Genomic DNA, 21,015 nt, shown 5'->3' on the forward strand with positions numbered 1-21,015 from the left:
GCCTCCACCAGCACCCTGAAGGGCAGCAGCCACTGAGAGGGACGTGCAGCCTGTCCCTCCAAAGTTGAGGGGAGTCGCCAGCTGTCTTGCATCTCCCAGTAGTTCTGGGTAGACCTGGAGGCCCCTTAATTCATAAATTCTTCAACCACTCCCAAAGGAATGTTCCAGAAAGGACACATCAACCACCACATTGCCAAAGATAAGAGCTCCTTTCCTAAGGTTGTCTTAATCTTCATCTCTAGCATTTCTGACAATTCCATCCTCTGAGCCTTTCTCCTCTAGTCTTTTATAAATGGCTTACTGTCTACCACACTGGCAGTCCCCTCTCCGATCCTATTTGTGCATCCTTTACACCCTCACTGCTGGGTAGGAGTGTGCCCATACCTTCTTGACGGTTTTTCTACCTCCAGTGGAACGGCTTTCCAAATTATTCTCCATAAAGTCACCAGGATGATCTTTCCACACTGTAAACCTGATCATGTCTCTGCCCTGTTGAAAACCTTCCCACATATCAAAACCACAATGAGATACCACCTCACACCTGTCAGAATGGCTATCATTCACAACTCAGGCAACAACAGATGTTGGAGAGGATGTGGAGAGAGAGGATCTCTTTTACACTGATGGTGGGAATGCAAACTGGTGCAGCCACTCTAGAAATTTGTATGGAGGCTCCTCAAAAAATTAAAAATAAAACTATCCTATGACCCAGCAATTACACTACTAGGTATTTACACAAGTGATACAGATGTGCTCTTTCCAAGGGGCACATGCATCCCTATGTTTATAGCAGTGCTATCAACAATAGCCAAAGTATGGAAAGAGCCCAAATGTCCATCAACAGATGAATAGATAAAGAATATGTGGCATATATACACAATGGAGTATTACTCGGCACCCAAAAATGAATGACATCCTGCCATTTGCAACTACATGGATAGAACTAGAGGGTATCATGCTAAGCGAAATTAGCCAGTCAGAGAAAGACAGATATCATATGACTTCACTCTTATGAGGAATTTAAGATACTAAACAAATGAACATAAGGGAAGGGAAACAAAAATAATATAAAAACAGGGAGGGGGACAACACATATGAGAGTCTTAAATATAGAGAACAGAGGGCTGCTGGAGGGATTGTGGGGGGCGGATAAAAGGGTAAAGGACATTAAGGAATCTACTCCTGAAATCATTGCTGCACTATATGCTAATTAACTTGGATGTAAATTAAACAATAAATAAATCAATTTTTTAAAAAACCTTCCCATGTGTGCTCAATGTAAAAACAATACCCACAAATCCCTCCCATTTCTGTACACACATTCTTTTACAACATGAATTTCCACTTTCCCTGATCAAGAGGTGGACTTCATTTCTCTCTACTTTGAATCTGGGCTTGGCCATGTGACTTGCTTTGACTTGCATTGCTCATAATATGTTTGTTTGTTTTTTTTAATTTCTCTTTAGTAGACTTTATTTTTTAGGGAAGTTTTAATTTTACAGCAAAATTGAAATAAAAGTAAAGAAAGTTTTTATATAACCTCTATCTCCAAATATGCACAGCCCCCCACTACATATAGCCTCTTCCACTAAGGTTATTTTTTTTATTTTATTTTTTTTTACATTTATTTATTTTTGAGAGACAGAGTGAGACAAAGTGAGAGCAGGGGAGGGGCAGAGAGAGAGGGAGACCCAGGATCGGAAGCAGGCTCCAGGCTCTGAGCTGTCAGCACAGAGCCCGACGCGGGGCTCCAACCCACAGACCAGGAGCTCATGACCTGAGCCGAAGTCGGACACTCAACCGACTGAGCCACCCAGGCGCCCCAAGGTTATTTTTTTAATGGAAATAAATAAATGTAGCAAAATAAGGGATGAATAAGCAAATTATGGTACAATTACATCGTGGGATATCGTGCCAATTAAAAATGACAATGCAGGGCCACCTAGGTAGCTCAGTTAAGCATCTAACCCTTGACTTTAGCTGAAGTCATGATCTCATGGTTCGTGAGTTCAAGCCCCATGTTGCACTCTGTGTTAACACTGCGCAACATGTTTCTCTAAACATGTTACCTATTTCATTAGATCTTGGATGTTATCAGATGCAAGATGGGCCATTAACATACTCATCATTAAGAAGAAAGATACTGCCAATGAAATCATGACATGCTGCTTTTTAAACATCGATTCTAAGACATATCCTGATTTCAGAAATTCCAAAATGTGGGGAAACGTGTGATTTATATGAAAAATGTGATTTACATGAAAATGTACAATATATACATAAGATGACCCCTGAGTGGTAAGATTATCAATGATTTCATTTTTGTTTTTTATTATCTGTATGGCTTTACTTTGAAGAAATGGGAACTTGGCTAATAAAACCATTTTAAAGGGAAACTAATCCATCCCCTCTCTTTGGGAAGTTTTCGTCCTCTGCTTCCTGCCATCCAGCAGTGTGCTTTTGGCCCATGGAGCATATCTGGATCCTTGACGGTGCTAACCATGTCGTCTTCAGCTCTCTTGAAAAACCAGCTTCCCAGTCAACACAGTGAGCAACTGTGAAGTGAGGCAGGGTAATGAGTTCCAGGCCAAAGCTGCAGCAAAGAGCCTCCCCTCTTTATCGACAGAGAGTCGGCCATAAGCTCCATGAAGATGGCCCTTGTCTGTTTCTATCAATATTCTGTCCCTAGCACCTGGCAGTCAGAAAAGGATGCACTGATAGCAGTGACTGAATGAATAAACAATAAATCAAGTATTTAATAGTGAGGCTGAACCAGCCAGCAAAGCCAAACATGGAAGAGGGAACTGAGTTGCAGAGGCAAGGCAAGAATCAAACAGGGTATCATGGAGATGGGAGCAAATACTTTCTGAGTCTTATGACATGTCCAGGGTTGAGGATAAAGCAGATCAAGTCTTGCATCCTGGAATGAGATTCGGGATGAGATTCAGGATGAAAATGGATGGGGCTGGGGGAAGGGGCTTGCTGCCCTCTGCCTGTGGCTTCCATCTCTAGTTCTAAGGCTATTACTGGAGTTTTATTGTTTTCCAGCAAAGGGAAGGGAGGACATGGAAAATCTGGGGCAAGTGGCTTTGTCTCTAAGGCCACCAGTCAACTGCATTAATCATGTCCGTTTACATCCCATTGGTCAGACCCAGCCACTGAGCTGGGAATGTATTCTGTGGTTGGAAACCATGCTCCCAGTTAATAATGGAGGTGAGGAAATACCATTTATTTTTAGAAAGGAGGAAATAATGGATATTAAGCAACAGTCAGCAATCTCTACCATTCCTGTTTGTGAGTTCTCAGGCTTTGTGATAAGAGTGGGAGATATCCACAGGCGCCTGAGTGGCTCTGTTGGTTAAGCATCCCACTTCGGCTCAGGTCATGATCTCACAGTCTGTGAATAAAAGCCCCATGTCAGGCTCTGTGCTGACAGCTCAGAGCCTGGAACCTGTTGGATTCTGTGTCTCCCTGTCTCTGCCCCTCCTCTGCTTGCACTCTGTCTCTCTCTCAAAAATAAATATTTTTTTTAATTAAAAAAAAAAAAGAAGGGAGACATCCATGGGGACAACCTTGACTCCTAGGCTACTGCCTACAATGCAACACCCAGAAAAAGAAGGATTTTTCTTCACTTGTCAAGGGAAGGAGTGGAATCATTGCTCTGTAGCCATAATGTTCCAGAATTCTTTCATGATTCTGTAATAAATTACTACAGAAACGTCTACTTTGTTACTTTCACTGTGAAAGTATTTGACACGGTAATTGTCATGGGTGACCCTGAAAAAATAACCCATCCTCACAATTACCCATCTCACAGCACAGACTCAATGACTCATCCCCATGTTCTAGAAAGCTGACAGCAGAGAGGACACCTAACACCACCACACAGAGCTTCCTTCCTCCCACCTCACCAGCCCAACCAAGCTGTGCCTGGAGAAGCTCCCGACTTCTTTGGCCATGAGCCAAAGTCATAAGACTCTGAGCAACAAAGAGTAATCTGAGACTTAGTGGCTCCCAAAGGAGCTTTTCTCTGTCCAACAGTCAACATGGGTCTTATTATTCTACCCATTCAGGGAAATTCCTGGAAGGCAGCTCTGAGGAAACTGAACTAATTATTGTGTCATTCACAAAGGGAGATTTATTCCTTTCTAAGTGAAGGCTTGTGTTGGCTACCCCATTTTTTCTCGGTCTTACCCTTTTTCAATGTTCTTTCAGTTTGCTCATTACACTGAGAAACGATGTCTACATCCAGCACCTTTTTCGTTCTGATTTCATCTACCAAGGAGAGCTGCATACCTTTACTGTCACCAGAGAGCAGCCACTTGGGTTGGCCATGTCAGGGGAGGCTGTTGAACTCCTGGTTGGCTTGAAGCATAAACATTACAAATGTCAAATTCTTAGACTTGGGGCAGTGGGGAGGTTGGAGCAGGGAGGTTCTGTTGATATTGTTTGTCAGCATCCAACTTGGGATGGAATGACCATGCTGGATGGCAATATGGCCATACCCTACCCTCTTCTCCATTGCCCCCAGGGTCTCAGCTTCTAAAACAACAGGTTTGTCAAGGAATTGCCTCCAGAATAAAAACAGTTCAAACTTTTTTTTTTAACCTTGGGGCACCTAGGTGGCTCAGTTGGTTAAGGGGACGACTTCGGCTCAAGTCATGATCTTGCAGTTTCGTGAGTTCGAGTCCCATGTCAGGCTCTGTGCTGACAGCTCAGAGCCTGGAGCCTGCTTCAGATTCTGTGTCTCCCTCTCTCTCTGCCCCTCTTCTGCTCATGCTCTGTCTCTCTCTCAAAAATAAATAAACATTTTTTTTAAAAAACTAACCTTAATAGAGCCCTTACTATGTGTTAAACACTATTCTGAGAATTGTACATCTATCGTCTTGCTTGATGCTCAAAATAACTCAAAGAGGCAGGCACTATTATCACCCCATTTTATAGGTAGAGAAACTGAGCTCTGTTCTAAGCATTTTACATGTATCAAGCCCAGACAGATCTGCACAACCATGAACTTGAGGCTAGTGAGCCAAGGAGGCAGGTGCCATGCATCACATGCCATCCACCACGCACTCTGGTTACAGTAGTCCCCCCTCATCCGTGGTTTCAGTCACCCATGGTTGACCACAGTCCAGAAGCAGATGACCCTCTTTCCGACCTGTTGTCAGAAGGTCGGCAGTAGACTAACATTATGTCACATGCTTGTATATCCCCCTCACTTCATCTCATCATGCAGGCATTCTGTCATCTCACATCATCACAAGAAGAGAGGTTGAGTACAGTACAACAAGGTATTTTGAGAGAGAGACCACATTCACTTAACTTTATTGACAGCATATTGTTATAATTATTCTGTTTTAATAATAGTTATTATTGTTAATCTCTCACTGTGCTTAATTTATAAACTTTACCATATTTATGTACAGGAAAAAACCTAGTACATATGGAACTTGGTATTATCCATGGTTTCAGGCATCCACTGGGGGTCCTGGAATGTATCCCGCACAGATAAGGGTGGGGACGCCACCGGACTTCTAGTCCCAGAAACAGCAGGGGCCACATCTGGCAGTGGTAAGATGACAGCCATGGGTCCTCAGGGCAAGAACAACTTCTCTACCTGATCAGTCTGTGGAGTAATTTTGGGCGTGGTTCTTAGCTAAGAGGCTTCCAGACTGCTTTCTTGCCCTCTTGGAGAATCCATAAGCTGTTGATATTGTCTAGCAATCTATTTCCAGCTACAGTTGTATTCTGTTGTGGCTGAGATCACTGGCTGATGTAAAATGTGAAGTGCTTGGTGTGCCACACGTCAGTTTTCTCTTCTCTGCAGATCTGCACTGTGCATTCAACCTTTAAGTGTTTATGTACCTTATTAAGAATCACAAGGGGCGCCTGGGTGGCTCAGTCAGTTAAGCATCCGACTCTTGGTTTTGGCTCAGGTCACCTTCTCACGGTTCATGAGTTCAAGCCCCATGTCAGGATCCTCACTCCACAGTGTGGAGTCTGCTCGGGATCCTCTCTCCCTCACTCTCTCTCTCTCTGCCCCTCCCTCACTCATGCTCTCTCTCTCTCTCTCTCTGTCTCAAATAAACAAAAACTTAAAAAAAAAAGTTGACAAAAAAATTCAACATTTAAAAAAAAAAAGAATCACACATTGTGCTATGTCATCACATTAAACTACTGGGAGGTCTTAAGGTGAGTTTTCTTCATAGAGAACAAAAGCGCATCATCATGTGATTCTTAAAGTGGAGATTGTTGCTAGAAAGCAAACAGCGCTATTCCTTCCTTGATGTCTCAAGGATAAAGAGGGGTGAATGAAGACTTTTGGCTTTTCAACAGACTATAAGACTAACAGACTCTTCTGGGTATCGATTCCCACCTTGTTTACTCATGAGACAAACTCAGGATGATGAAACCCTGTTTCCAACTGCCCAACTCCCCCACCTTGGGATGGGGCTCATGAGAGAAACTAATGCCTTTGGCAGTGAGTGTATCCCCAGTTTTCTTAACTCTCTTTTTTTTAAATTAAGTTTTCACTTTATTTTTATTTTTGTTAATGTTTATTTATTTTTGAAAGCAAGAGAGTGAGAGTGGGGGAGGGGCAGACAGAGAGGGGAGCAGAGGATCTGAAGCGGCCTCTGCACTCACAGCAGAGAGCACAAGGCAGGGCTTGAATCACGAATCTTAAGATCGTGACCCGAGCCTATCTGACTGAGCCACCCAGGCACCCCCTTAATTCTCTTTTCAAGCCCAGAGTTGACTGTGGTTTTTTTCCAGTTTTATTGAGGTATGATTGACAAAAATTGTATGTATTCGAGGTCTACATGTGATGTTTTGATATATGTATACACTGTGAAACAATGACCACAATTAACCTAATTAACCTATCCATCACCTCACACAGTGTGTGTGTGTGTGTGTGTGTGTGTGAACACTTGAGATCTACTCTCTTAGCAAATTGCAAGTACAGAATACTGTATTATTTATATAGTCACCATGCCATACATTAGGTCTCCAAAACATAGTCCTCCTGTACCTAAAAGACCAGGTTTGTCTGCCTGCTTTCCCCACCCCCAGCCCCTGGCAACCACCACTCTACTCTTTGTTACTTAGAGTCTGACTTTTTTTTTTTTTTTTTTGTTACTTAGAGTCTGACTTAATTTAATTTTATTTTTTAATGTTTTATTTATTTTTGAGAGAGAGGACGAGCAGGGGAGGGGCAGAGAGAGAGGGGAACAGAAGATTCAAAGCAGGCTCTGTGTGGACAGCAGCAAGCCAGATGCAGGGCTCAAACTCACGAACTGTGAGATCATGACCTGAGCCGAAGTCAGATGCTCAACCAACTGAGTCACCCGGGCACCCCAGGAGTCTGACATTTTTAGATTCCACATATATATCAGATCTTCTGGTATTTGCGGAAATAACTGTTTTTAAAAGAATAATTCCACAAAGCCTTGTATTATTCTTTTTTGTTGGTGTAATTTATTCATGTCTGTTATAAGTATATTTTGAACCTGACATTTACAGAAGTCACGAACTCGCCCAATGGGTCACTGTTAATTCCATGGTTTTCACTACCTTGTTCTGTTTGCACTTCAGAGGATGAATGGCTTTGCGCACATATATGAATCAAGTTCAAGGATAAATGCTCTGTCAGGGACCAGTTCAAAGCCTTCTGTGCCTTGTGAGTGATTGCTGAGGGCCAGCTAATCACTGCCTCTCAGGGCAGCACACCCAGCTACTGAGTTCCTGGTAAATTTCTTTAAAAAATATACATATGTTAAAATGACAACTTTGAGTGGTATAAATAAATTAACTGCTTCATCATTTTTTAAAAAACTGTGGGAAAATGCCAGGGTTAACAATGCATTCACATAATGCCTTTTAAAATTATGACATACTCTAGGCTTACTTTAACATTTTACTGCATACACAGTTTTAATTTGCCATGCATAACATTCATCCGTGCCTTTAAAAAAAAAAACAAACAGACAGAGAAACAAACAAAAACCCTTCTGTGTGGTATGGATTCTACCTGAAAAATTCAAATCACAGTCTTAGGAATTGTTTTAAGGAGAAGTGGGATGCCAGGAAGTAAATCAACGGCGTTCCCACTGGGTCGTTTATATCAGGGAATGTGCAGACATGGGTCGAGTGTGGGTTTATGTGTCTGTATATTCTTTCAAGTATTTAACCTAAACTTTCAGAACTGTATTTGAAAGTGTGTCTCAAATATTATAAGGTCAAGAACTACTACAGAAGGAAAGTAGTGAGCCCTCTGGTGTGAGAAAAGGGAACTTGGGTCCTGGATCCCAGCCTTCAGATTAAGTATGATAGCGGGTACAAGTTGGGATGGTAAGCGCATATTCTAGAGCAAACACGGATAGAATGGGGAGATGAGTAAAGAATGAGACTATGAGCAGTAAGAAACTCAGTTGAAGATGTCACTTATAAGAAGAGGGATAAGGAGGATCTATTTATGTATGTGGACCAGAAAGTCCCTAGGGCTAGAGACGGCTGTATGGTCAGTGGCAAAGATACCCAAAGCTGGAACTGCGGACAGACAGGAAGCAGGGATGGGCATCATGGGAATGAAGATACAGAGATGGTATACAAGGAAAGAATTCCCCAGCTGCCTCTTCTTAGTCTCCCCCAGCTTTGAACTTGAACACTCAAATGAGTCTTCTTGGGGGAAGCCTCTCATGAACTGACTGCTACTCTGTTTCATCTAGAAGGGGACATAACAAAATTTTTCTGACACTTCAAGGGATATCCTGGTGAAGAAGGAAAGTACATTCGAGAGCCCAGAAATCAGCAAGCATACCCATCAGTAAGGCAAAGAGAGTCCTGAGAGGAAAACAGCCAGGTCACCCAGGGGGTTAGAAGGGACCTATCACTGAAGACATGCTGCAGGTGGCATTCATTGAATCCTGGGGCAAGCCTGAATCTTAATCAGAACTGGTCCTGAGCACCCATTTTCATGTCCAGCCCAAAATGAAAGCCCATAGGATGTGTCTATGTGGACATGGGGGCCAGGAAAGATCCATGGACTGCCCACAGTGGCTATAACTACCATGGCTCCTGAAAGACACTGGATTGCCACCCAGGGGCTGGCAGAAAGTGGTCAAACTTGGTGGAGTGCTTGCTTACATACAAGGCACCATGAAAGACTGTCGACTGTCGTCATCTTTTAGTCCTCACCACACCTTCATGGGGGTAAATTATAATCCTTGTTTGAGTGGCAAGGAAGCCAAAGTTCAAAGTTAGGTATTTTATTCAAGATAACAGAGCGACACCAAAATATGAACCCAGAAACTCCTGCCTCCAAAATTCATGCTGTTTTCAATAAATCTAATGGGTTCCCTGAAAGACCCTCAAATTAGTTTATTCTTCATTCAACAATTCTACATAAAAAAAAAAGAAAGGAAGAAAGAAAGAAAGGAAGGAAGGAAGGAAGAAAAGAAGAAAGAAAGAAGAAAGAAAAAAAGAAGAAAGAAAAAGAAAGAAAGAAAGAAAGAAAGAAAGGAAAGAAAACGTAGAAAATCTCCGGATGTTTGAAAATTAGGCAACACATTTCTAAATAACAATTAAAGTAGAAAATATTTTTTAATTGAATGATAATAAAAAGAGACACATGAAAACTTAAGATCTGCAAAAGCAGCACTGAGAAGAAGATTTATAGTACTAATTGATGAATAAGAAAAGAAAGTGTGCTGAAAATCAGTGATTGTCTTAAGCTTCTATCTTAAGAAGCTGAATAAAGTGGGGCGCCTGGGTGGCTCAATTGGTTAAGCATCCAACTTTGGCTCAGGTCATGATCTCATGGTTCATGAGTTTGCGTCAAGCTCTGTGCTGTCAGTAGGGAGCCTGCTTGTTATTCACTCACTCCCTCTCTCTCTCTCTGCCTCTCCCCTGCTCTCTCTCTCACTTTCTCTCTTTCAAAAATAAATATGTAAACATTAAAAAGAAAGAAGCTGAATAAAGAAGCCCAAGGAAATTAGAAAGAACTTTTATATCCCTAATAATAAAGAGAAGAGTGAAAAACAATTAAATAGAAAGAGAAAACAAAGCTAAAGGTCAGTTCTTTGGAAGAGTAATAAAAGTGATAAATCCTCAAGCACAACTAATCAGGAAAGAAAGGGACAACAAATTGCCAGTATCGGAAACAAACATATGTTTTAATTGCCTATTATATAGGTAAGACACTGAGGAGGAGGAGGAGGAGGAGGAGGAGGAGAAAGAGGAGAAAAATGTATTTGTTTTGAAGCCATCCATAAAAATCGTAATTCAGATTCTATTATATTCAATTTAAACTCACATGCATTTATTAGAGAAGAACATAAGGCATGTCTTTATAGGTCTAGAAAGAAAGCACATGTTTTGGAGTCAGACAGAGCTGAGCTGAAATCCTGCCTCCGCCTTGAACTAAATGTATGACTTTAGGCACATTATATAACCTCTCTGAACTTCCACTTCCAGTCTACCAAATGGAAGATGATAATACCAACCTCATAAGGCTGTTGGAAGAGTGGGAGGTAAAACACATGGGTGGCTTCTATCCTACAGAATTCTTTCCCCAACATGACCCATAACCATGGCATTTATACTTTAACTATGTGTAGAAAGGATACAAAATAAGATCCTGAGACAAGGTCATTCATTCAGAAATGTATCATTTCTGAGAAGTGTCGGTATTTACCTTCCCTTAATTACCTGTATCAATAAGAAAGCATTAAGATGGTCATCTTCAAAACAAAGGCCATTACCAGGGCACCTGGGTGGCTCAGTCAGTTAAGCAGCCAACTTCGGCTCAGGTCATCATCTCACAGTTCGTGAGTTCAAGCCCCACGTTGGGCTCTGTGCTGACAGCTCAGAGCCTGGAGCCCGCTTCGGATTCTGTGTCTCCCTCTCTCTCTCTGTCCCTCCCCCACTCATGCTCTGTCCTCTCTCTCAAAAATAAATAAACATTAAAAAAAGGCCGCTACCAACATATAAACAACATAAAAGCACATATGAAAATTAAAATGAAATAATTTAACATAAAATTTTCGTTTTAATTTCATACCATACTTTTTTCATGAGTATTAGAAAGTCAACGTAAAAACTATTCCAATAACATAAGTTATTTTTAAACTTTGGGGGAAAGGCTCCCAGCTCTAGTGTTGGCATCATGACAGAAGATCCCCTCCAAGTCCTCAGCTTCCCAGCAGTAGCGTGTCTCCTGAGTTACCCATGCTGATGCAGACAAGACTCAAAGATCTGAAACCACCATGCTGATCGGCTCATATCTTAGATCTGCAAGATGAATGCTCAGGATATTTCACACATTGAAGAAACCTGATAGGCCTATGACAAGAGAGAGGGAAAAAAACAAAAACAAAAACAAAAACAGGAGATCAAGAGGCAGTACAATATATCTATGGTTCAATTCCCCAGTGCACATAGCCTCTTCATTAGCAACCAAAGAATACATGAACCACTCGGCATCCAAACAATTTCCTCTCCTGCGGTGACAACACAGAGAAAGGTCAAGTCCAGGAGTGAACAACTTAAAGCGTGGCCCAATCTGGTTTCATGTCACTTGTAAAGCCAGAGAAATAAATACTGAGAAGGTATGTTTGATGACAATGTGTGGAGATGAAAACAAATGTCTGGCTCTAACATGTCACAAGTACGTGCTATGAATGTCGGTTGATGACCAGAAACAACAGAGGCAGCAGCCTGAGATGAGGGCTCTCCAATGTTTTCTGTTGATTTGCTTTCTTCTCTCCAGAAGCTTCCTGAGAGAGGATTGAGCCACAGGGTCAGAGATAGAGAGAGGGTAAAGACTCTCTGGAGGAAGGCTGGTGGCCATCAGCAGGAAGACCGCACACCCTTTGCACAGAACAAATCCTAGATAAGAATCTAGCCAGTGAGGGTCTCTCAGTTTCATGAAAATGAGATAACAAATCAATAGGGTCCAGTGGGAGTGGCTGGTCTATGGAGAAGAGTGGAGAGTGAGGATTGTGGTTCATTAAATTGTAGCTGAACCTGATTTTGTTAAATGTGAGTCAAGAAAGAGGAATCTTTAGAGGCAGCAACCAGCACCCCTGGGCTTCTGGGATGGGCCATCTCAGGCTTGTCTCTAGCCAACTATCATCACCAGCTGGACACAGTGGCTCCAATCCTCGCCAATATGGTAACCTGGAATCCTCCACGTGAATACATTCTGGGGGGAAAAAAAGTGTCCTTTTCCTTAAGGAGATACTGCTATGGAAAAGAAATCCTTCTAAGACCTGAGAAGGTGGCTAAGATTCTGAAGCCACCTTTGCTTTATACTAAATGAGGAGAACAGGAATACGTTCCTTAACTAGTTTTTAATTTGGGGAAACTCAATTTTGGAAAAGAAGTAGCAATTATGCTGTTAAGATGATCTCTCTCCATAAATATGAAAATATTCATATCCAGTGTTCCAATAAAATGGACACACTTTGGATATGTTGGACAACATGTTGATGGATAGAGACAGAGTATATTTTGAAGTAACTTACAGGGAGTAGTGCACCCTTTAGGTTCTTAAAAAATATGCCACAAGGGGGCACTAACCAGAAAAACACGCTGACATTTTTCCAGTAATCCAAAAAAGTACTGTTAACCTTCTGTTGATTCCACTGGTTAAAACATGAAGAAATCCTGTAGAATCCTGAAGAAAATGTGAAGAAATCCTGTACATATTTCATCAGGACTGTGAGTGTGTGCATGCAGAAAAAAGGAAAAGGACGTGAAGGGGATACAGCCAAAGGTTAATAGTATTCGTCCCCAGGTGGGATTTATAAAGGGGTAACAGCAGAATCCACAGGAAGTCTGATCTATATAAATGTATTCACACTTCTGTTTGCCTATTAAACAATCACACCAAAACAGCTGGACAAAAGTTGGCTAAATTGGAAGGTATGTCTGAGATGGAGTGATTTCAACTTCAGGATATGTCGATATGCATGATATTCACTGTAGGCTCCTGTGGGGACAAGTAGCTTTCTTGAAAAGCCACAGAACTCTTACCATACAAGGGGCCCCGAGGAGCAGGTAATTTAAAGAATCGTGCTGAATATATTACAGCCTCATGGTTGGAGAAAAGGACCAGTGACTTCAAATATGACCCCCAAGTTTAAGGTCACATGAGCTGATGCTCAGCATGACAGGTGTTGGCTTACAAATCACTTCCTTTGATGTTGGCCACTTTGATGTGGGCCAAGTCCAGATGGAAGGTAGGCTTTTGCATCTTCCCAGGTAGAGAACGAGTGAGCTCAACTGGAGCCTGCAGTAGGCGTGAATGAGGCTGACTGATGGCCATTAATGAAAGAAAGGGGAATAATTAAAATGAGGGGGGGAGGAGACAAGGATGTTGAGGATAGTTGAGGATGAGACCCAGGTACGTCCCCCAATCTTCTCCTAGGTCTTTAGCGTCCCATTTTCCCGACACAACACATCTTTGAGTAACTTAGACGGGTCAGATGTCTGCAATGTTTCTTTTACAGTTGTTCTTGTCCCTTTGTTCTGATTGTTTTCCCATCTGACTGTGGTGGAAAGTGTGTGTTCTTCCCAGAGAGCAGTTTCCAGAGAGCAGCCAGCTGACGGAGGGGGAATTCAGGTCATTTTGAGACAAAAGCCCTCAGTGAATGTTCTTGGAATCTGTCCTTCTGCCTTTCTGCTAGGGTTGGTGGGAGAAGGTGGTGACAGAAGGAGACAGGAAAAGGGTTCTCGGGTTCCAACCTCTGTGTTCTCTGAGAATTTTTTACTCTCTGCATCAGTCTCATTGTAAGCCGTCACTTATGGGAGAATCTCCAAAGATGCTTCTGGAAGGAGTCCCTGCTTAAAAATGAGTGAGGGTCCCAGTTTAGATAGCAGAGTTGCTGATGACTTTAAAAATATATACCTATCTGTAATTTTAAACTTTTCCCTAACAAACACATATTACTGGTAAAAAAAAAAAAAATTAAGATTTTGCATTTTCTTTTTTTTTTTTTTTTAATTTTTTTTTCAACTTTTTAAATTTATTTTTGGGACAGAGAGAGACAGAGCATGAATGGGGAGGGGCAGAGAGAGAGAGAGAGGGAGACACAGAATCGGAAACAGGCTCCAGGCTCCGAGCCATGAGCCCAGAGCCCGACGCGGGGCTCGAACTCACGGACCACGAGATCGTGACCTGGCTGAAGTCGGACGCCTAACTGACTGCGCCACCCAGGTGCCCCAAGATTTCGCACTTTCTAATTTATGAAAGATAAAGTTTGGTAGACTTCCATGTGGCAACTTACCAAGAGTCAGGCATCTATGCTGAGATCCAACTAAAGAAACTTCACATGCAAAATACTGCCATGTCACAAAGGTTGTACAAAATCTTTGCATTTGACAAAACATGCTTTTGTTCCCCTGCAAGTCAGCAGGTTTGCACCCCTGTGTCAGGCCTCTCATGTGGGAAGCCAGGAAAAGGTCATCATCCCAGATCACCATCAAGGCCCGAGAGGGGCTCCCACTGCCCTCCTGGCTCAGAAGAGGCTGAGGAAAGGGGGAAAAAATGCCTATAGATGGCAAGACAGCCATTTCTTTTTTCCAGAAGTCAATTACCTGTAATTATTCTCGCAGGTAAATGTAATATTCCTTTTGCTTAGAATCAGTTTCAGATTTTTAATGGAGGCATCCGAACACGAGTCACTGGGAAAGAAAGAAAAAAAGAGTTAAATGACAAGGTCTTGCAACCATTTCCTGAGTCTCTCGGTTTCTTCTAGGTAGCAAGCCCTGGGCAAGCCCCTGGGAAAAGTGAAAGCAGAAGTTGCTTTTAAGAGCTCACAGGCCAGCAGGGGAGCCGAAGGTGTGAACCACATACTTATTGTGGGGATGAAATTGAGAGGTTGTTGCGATGGGCCGAATGCTGAGCCCATCATTTCCTGAGCCAACCTGTTCTCAATGCATTCTTGTGACTGCGGCTTTTTCCCTGGACTGATTCCTAAGATAACCCTGAGAATATACACGCACAACGTAGTAACATATACCTGGAAATATTTCTGATGTCCTGCATCACCCAGGCCTGTAGCGTATGAACCTTCTCTGGATGCAAATTAAAGACTTCCACACGTGCAAAAGTGCTAAGGTAAGAAGAGGCAGAGAACATTGTTAACCCCAAACGGAATCGTTCAGCCAACCACAGGCCTCGTCAAAAACCAGGCAGGAACCACTGGACCGAGCCTGCGTTGTGGGATTGACCCATGATTTGCACTAGAAACGGCCATTCTCATTCATCGTGACCCTCGCTGAACAGGATTCTCAAAATAAGATTCTTCATCGGGACATTGATGGTGATTCTTCAAGTACTTGCTCTTCAAAGAGGAGCCTCCCACCAACATCCTGAGCGTCGTCTGGGACCTAGTTAGACCTAGAGAATCTCAGCCCACCAGCACCTGCTGAATCAGAATCTGCAGCCGAACAGTCCCCAGACGACCCACACTCAGTGAGGCTCCAGATGCACTCCTCTGAGAGCCCCGGATGCCCTGCTCTGACCCCAGTCCTAAACTCTTCTCCACTGGTCTCGGACAGCTGCCACTCTTGCGGCAAGAACTTGGACCCCGAATATCAGATTACGAAATCCCGGAATGTTGACACTCTCACCCAAAAGCCTACAAGCTTGGGGTGAGAGGAAGACAATGGGGCGTCTGGGTGGCTCATTCGGTTAAGTGTTCAACTCTTGATTTCGGCTCAGGTCATGATCTCACGGTTCGTGAGTTCAAGCCCTGTGTCGGGCTCCATTGACAGTACTGGGCATCCTTGGGATTCCCTCTCTCTCCCTCTCTCTCTGCCCCTCCCCGGCTCGTGCACGTGCGCGTGCTCTCCCTCTTTCAAAATACATGAATAAACTAAAAAAAAAAAACTCTAAAAAAAAAAAGAAGACAAAAAGATGCTTCTTTGCAGAAGTCAATATCAAAACCGGAGAGAAGGAAAATTAATTTGGGGGACCCAGGGTGCCAGGAGCACATCAATAGCCGCCCCTCCTCTCGATCCAGCCTTATCCAGAGGAAGAGTGACGAACAAAGTCTGGGAAAGTAGCCATGTGGTAAAAACTGTATAGAAAGAGGTCAGAGAGGGAAGGCATTGCTGTGGCCCAGTTCAGCGCTGCAGATTAAATGAGAGAGTAATAGCTGCGACTCACTGAGCCGTCTCTGTGTTGTGAGACACAGAGCTCAGCACTTTCCATACATTATCTCAGTTCATCTTCAAATCATCAACACCTCTGCAGGTGCATGCCACAGGGGCTCCCAGGGGTCACCCAGGAAGACCAGAGCCGCTACTTTTAACACTATCATAATACAGAAGTTAAAAGCCCCTACTTTTAACACTATCATAAGTTAGGGGCAATGCCTATAGAGATAGTTAAGGGCCAAGAACCCAGCCCAGCAGTGGTTTGACTGCTCAACTATGATGCCCACTCTTCACAGGGGACAGAGGAGTCAAACCAGGCAGGTCTTCGTGGATGGAGAGGATTAAACAGGTGGGTACGGGGAGGGGAGCCAGGCATGGGGGAACCCCATGAACAAAGGTGGGAAATGGGAGAGCTCAGAACACTGCACCAGGCCTCAGAAAGCCAAGAGGAGGGACTGGACACAGTGCAAGGGCCATTAGGACATTTAGAGGATTTTACGAAAAGGAGACACCAGACAAAAACACTGACTTAGACAAATCTCTCCGTAGAAAACCAACATTTTACCTTTTCGGCCCAAATATTCAGTACTGACTTAACCATGAAAAGCATATTCTTCTAGGGATGAAATATTTACCAGGAGGCTGTGCTAACACTTGCAAATAGGACGCAAAGAAAAGAGTACCTTCTTTCATCAAAGGTGTTACGGACGGACCCATTGAGCAACACATGGACCACACCACAGGCATCTTCTGCAAACTTAAAAGGAAAAAGACAAGAAGCTGGCCATTCCTCAGCATGCAAATTTCATTGCCACACTCCAGCAGCTCCTTCCAAAATAACTCTCGGCTTTAGCTGGTGAAGGAGGGAGTAGCCTGTGTGTGTCTAGCTCAGTAATGCCAGGTGGATGTAATTTTCATCCCAAGCCACTGGCAGGATTCTGCTTCAGATGAGAATTCTGGAAGCAGATGCTCCCATCTGTGTTTGAACAATGAAGGTCAACATCATTGTCGACAGTGTCGTTAAATTGATGGCTCAGAAGTTGGAAGTCCAGGGAGTAAGAGAAATATTGCTGGAGGAGGAAGACAAAAGTGCTTTCTTGGTGCCATGCACTGTAGACGCTGCACATTTCCCTTAGGGAGAGCAGGGTGGACAATTCAGGGGCAAAGGAAAAGAGGACACAAAAAAAGGGGAAACTGAGTAGAGAAGGTGTCACAGGCCTGCACAGGTGCAAAGGGAAAGAGAGAATGAAAGAACGAATATATCATTGAGCAGGGAGTTATTTCTTCATGCAATAAACATTCAGCTGGAATCTTTGCCAGGTGCCGAAAAAACAAAACGAATGAAGCAAAACAATCTACGTGTTCTCTCCCAGAAGCACCCTCTACGCCCATGGGACCAGCTCAGGTCCACGCCTGTATGATACTGCGCCAATGAGCTCATTGCGGGTTCAGTCGCCAGTAATGAGCACTCTTTGAGAGCTGTGACCTTGGCTGTCCTGCCTGTCACCACAGCCCTGGAGTCTTAGAGCTAGTGCATGGCACGGAATGGGCGCCCAGAGAAAATCTGTGGAGGGAAAAGAGGGAAGGAGGGAGGGAGGGAAATGGAAGCAGGAAGTCCAAATACTCAGCGATGGAGATTAGGAAAGGAACAGAAAAAGCATCCCAGAGGCCAACAAAAGCTAAGTCCAGCAGGACAGATAGGATCTCACCTGGTAAAGGCTGAGGCAGCTGCAAACAGAAAGGCCAAGAGGTCTGAGAAAACAGTAGTTTGGTGAAACCCTCAGTGCATGTGCAATTTAGGTAGAAAAGTGAGTTCAGGGCACCATGAATGCTTGGCCAAGGAATCTGGCCTTTATTCTGCAGGTGAGAAAACACCAGTGAACAATCTGAAGCCAAATTAATAGAATCCAGTGCAGCTTCTGTTTTTCTACTCGGACAAAGTAGAAAGAGGCCCATTAGGACCAATCAAAGTGCTAAGTCAACAGAGTCCTTCCGGGGTGCCAAAAACTCGAGTCCCCATGAAATAAGCATTGGGTTAATTTGCCCCAAGGTCACATCACTTGGAAGCAAGGAAGCAGAGTGGGGATTCCAACCCCAAGCAGCTCTCTTTTGTCAGAAAAAGAAATGATCTTGGGGCACCTGGGTGGCTCAGTTGGTTAAGCATCTGACTTGAGCTCAGGTCATGGTCTGGCAGTTCGTGGGTTCAAGCTCCGCATCCGGCTCTGTGCTGACAGCTCGGAGCCTGGAGCCTGCTTCGGATTCTGTGTCTTCCTCTCTCTCTGTCCCTCCCCTGATTGTGCTCCGTCTCTCTCAGTCTCTCAAAAATAAAGAAACATTAAAATTTTAAAAAAAGAAAGGATCTTGTCTGATAAAACAAGGTTGTCTATGCACATCTATGAGCATTTGGCCAACAGAAAGCTGCGGCCCCAGGGGATGGCAGGGCATCTTTGGTCACCTTCACCACTGTGCTCGCTCCTAGCTCCAAGTAGGTGCTTGACACATATGAAATGTGACAGGGGTGCCTGGGTGGCTCAATTGGTTGAGCGTCTGACTCTTGATTTCGGCTCAGGTCATGATCCCAGGGTCATGGATCCAGCCCCCTGTTGGGCTCTGCGCTGAGTGCGGAGCCTGCTTAGGATTCTGTCTCTCTCAAGGTGCCTGGTGCCTTGTTCGGTTAAGCAATCAGTTCTTGATTTGAGCTCAGGTCACCATCTCATGGTTTCTGAGTTTGAGCCCTGCATCAGGATCTGCATTGTAGGCACAGAGCCTGCTTGGCAATCTTTGTCTTCCTTTCTCTCTCTCTCTCTCTCTCTGACTCTCTCTTTCTCAAAAATAAACTTAAAAAAAAAAAAGGATTCTCTCTCTCCCTCGGCCCCTCTCCCACTCACATTCTCCCTCTAAAATAAAAAATTAAAATTAAAAAAAAATAAAAGTTGTTCACAACAGCACTGTCCTAAAACATATCAGCAAAGGAGAAAATAAATAGGAACTTTTCTCAGAAACAGCAAGCAAGCGAACATACAATAACAACAAACTCTACAGTGCCTGTGTATAAATTATACAGCACTTAGTAGGTACTCAGCAAATATTTGTTAAAGGAATGCATTCTGAGTTAGCGAAGATAGTGGTATTTTGACATAGCAGCAACCCCACGGGACAGGTATTATTCTCATCCCCATTTGGCAAGTGAGGAATCTGAAGGTCAGAACGGTTTAAAGAATCTGTCCAAGTTTAAATGGTCTCCTTACTTCAAATCCCAGACTAGCCCCTCGTCTCCACCATGCCAGAGTTTACCGGAATCTCCTTAAGGGTGTGAGGCTTTTGACTCCACTACTTACTAGCCCGAGTGACCTGGATGGGTCACCTAACCTCTGAGTCTTAGTGTCTTCACCTGTAACATGGGGATTTGCACTTTCCCACAGCACCTACTGTGAGGATCAAATGAGGAGACACAGGCAGAGCACCTGGTCCAGGACTTGGCATAAATAGGCACTCAACAAATGTGAGTTTCACTTGCCCCAGCTCCTCAGATGTCTACACTCAGTTCCAGAGAATTATAAATAGTATAGACTTACTTTCTCCCGTTTTCTCTCTTTCGGTTCTTTCTTTCCTCCTTTCTTTCCCATTTTCCTTAGTTCGCTTGCAAAGAAGCAACTTATAAGAAAAATAAGTATGTGCCAAGGCAGCTTACAGTGAAGTCAGAAATAGATAGCAGTGGGGAAGGGATGAGTCCTTCCTTGCCTGAATTCTGGCTTTGGAGTCAGACAATTTGGGATAAACTCCCAGACCTGCCACTTACTACGTACGTTTAGTAGATGGTTTATCTACCTGCACCTCTATTTCGTTATCTAGAAAATGAGTATGATACTCATGCCACCCACTTCATAGGACTCTTCTGGGGGTGAAAGCTTTTAACCCACGTGAAGATGCCTGTATCTGGTGCACAGTAAGTGGTCTGTAAATGTTGATTATTCAGACTCTCCCAGGAATCTAAGATTGGCCAATGCCTAGATCAGAGGATTTAACCAAGCTGGAGGTTCCTGGCAGCCAAAGCCCAAAAATGGAAAAGAGCAAGGACTCATCATCTAGAGCCTATGGGACCTCTATGAATGCCCTAAAATTATATGTGAAAGTATTCTGATATGTGCTTTGGTACATTTTTTCTCAAGGAAGAATCCTAAACTTTTGTTCCTAAATGAGTCTGTGATCCAAAGAGAATGAACACCAGCCACTGACTTGATGACCTCTTCAGTTCTTCGGTCGCCAAAATGCTAAAATTTCCCTTTTGGTACTTACCCTTTTGGACACAGTATTCCAGAATACAGAAACAGAGTTGCTGCTACAGTCTTTCCACCGGTCTGGACAAGATTGATAGTTCATTTCTAAAAGACATAGTTTATAGAGAATAATTAAAGTAGGAAAGAAAGGGTATAATTAAAGTCCATTCCTCCCAGGCTGTTTGATCACCATGGAGCCATTTTCCAATGGCATGGCTGCCAAGATGGAAGACGGACAATGGACTCCTCTCCCCCTACTTTGACTAAATGCCCCTGAATCCCTTCCAAGTCCTTACCTTACCCTCCAAATCCCAGACAGGAACACAATGACAAGGTTTGAGTCATCATTCTGGGAAACTGCAGCTGAAGAGACAAGCCCTCGGCATTATCCCCTCGTCCAGGACAAACTAGAGCTCACACTGGGCCCGCAGGAGCCACTCTTGCCAAATATCCCTCTGCCTCTTGCCAGCTCCCTTGTTGACAGCTTTCCTCCCCCTCCTGATGCAGTCTCCACATCCCCAGGCTCAGAGAGCCCCCGAGTCCGTCTACACTCACTCTCCCCCATGGATAC

General features: G+C 43.6%; 1 protein-coding gene across 1 annotated transcript in view; it reads right to left on the reverse strand.

Moving 5' to 3' along the window:
• Positions 1–11,027: 11,027 nt before the first annotated feature.
• CD38 (CD38 molecule) overlaps positions 11,028–21,015 on the reverse strand; it is a 56,928-nt gene continuing 46,940 nt past the window's right edge. Inside the window, exons 4-8 of the mRNA XM_043572919.1 lie at positions 20,464–20,549; positions 16,851–16,924; positions 15,027–15,119; positions 14,602–14,688; positions 11,028–11,343 (exon numbers count right to left, since the gene is read on the reverse strand). Coding sequence (XP_043428854.1) covers positions 11,280–11,343; positions 14,602–14,688; positions 15,027–15,119; positions 16,851–16,924; positions 20,464–20,549 — 404 coding nt within the window. The 3' untranslated portion in view covers positions 11,028–11,279. The remainder of the gene's footprint in view (positions 11,344–14,601; positions 14,689–15,026; positions 15,120–16,850; positions 16,925–20,463; positions 20,550–21,015) is intronic.

Source organism: Prionailurus bengalensis, chromosome B1, assembly GCF_016509475.1.
Source record: "Prionailurus bengalensis isolate Pbe53 chromosome B1, Fcat_Pben_1.1_paternal_pri, whole genome shotgun sequence".
NCBI lineage: Eukaryota > Metazoa > Chordata > Mammalia > Carnivora > Felidae > Prionailurus > Prionailurus bengalensis.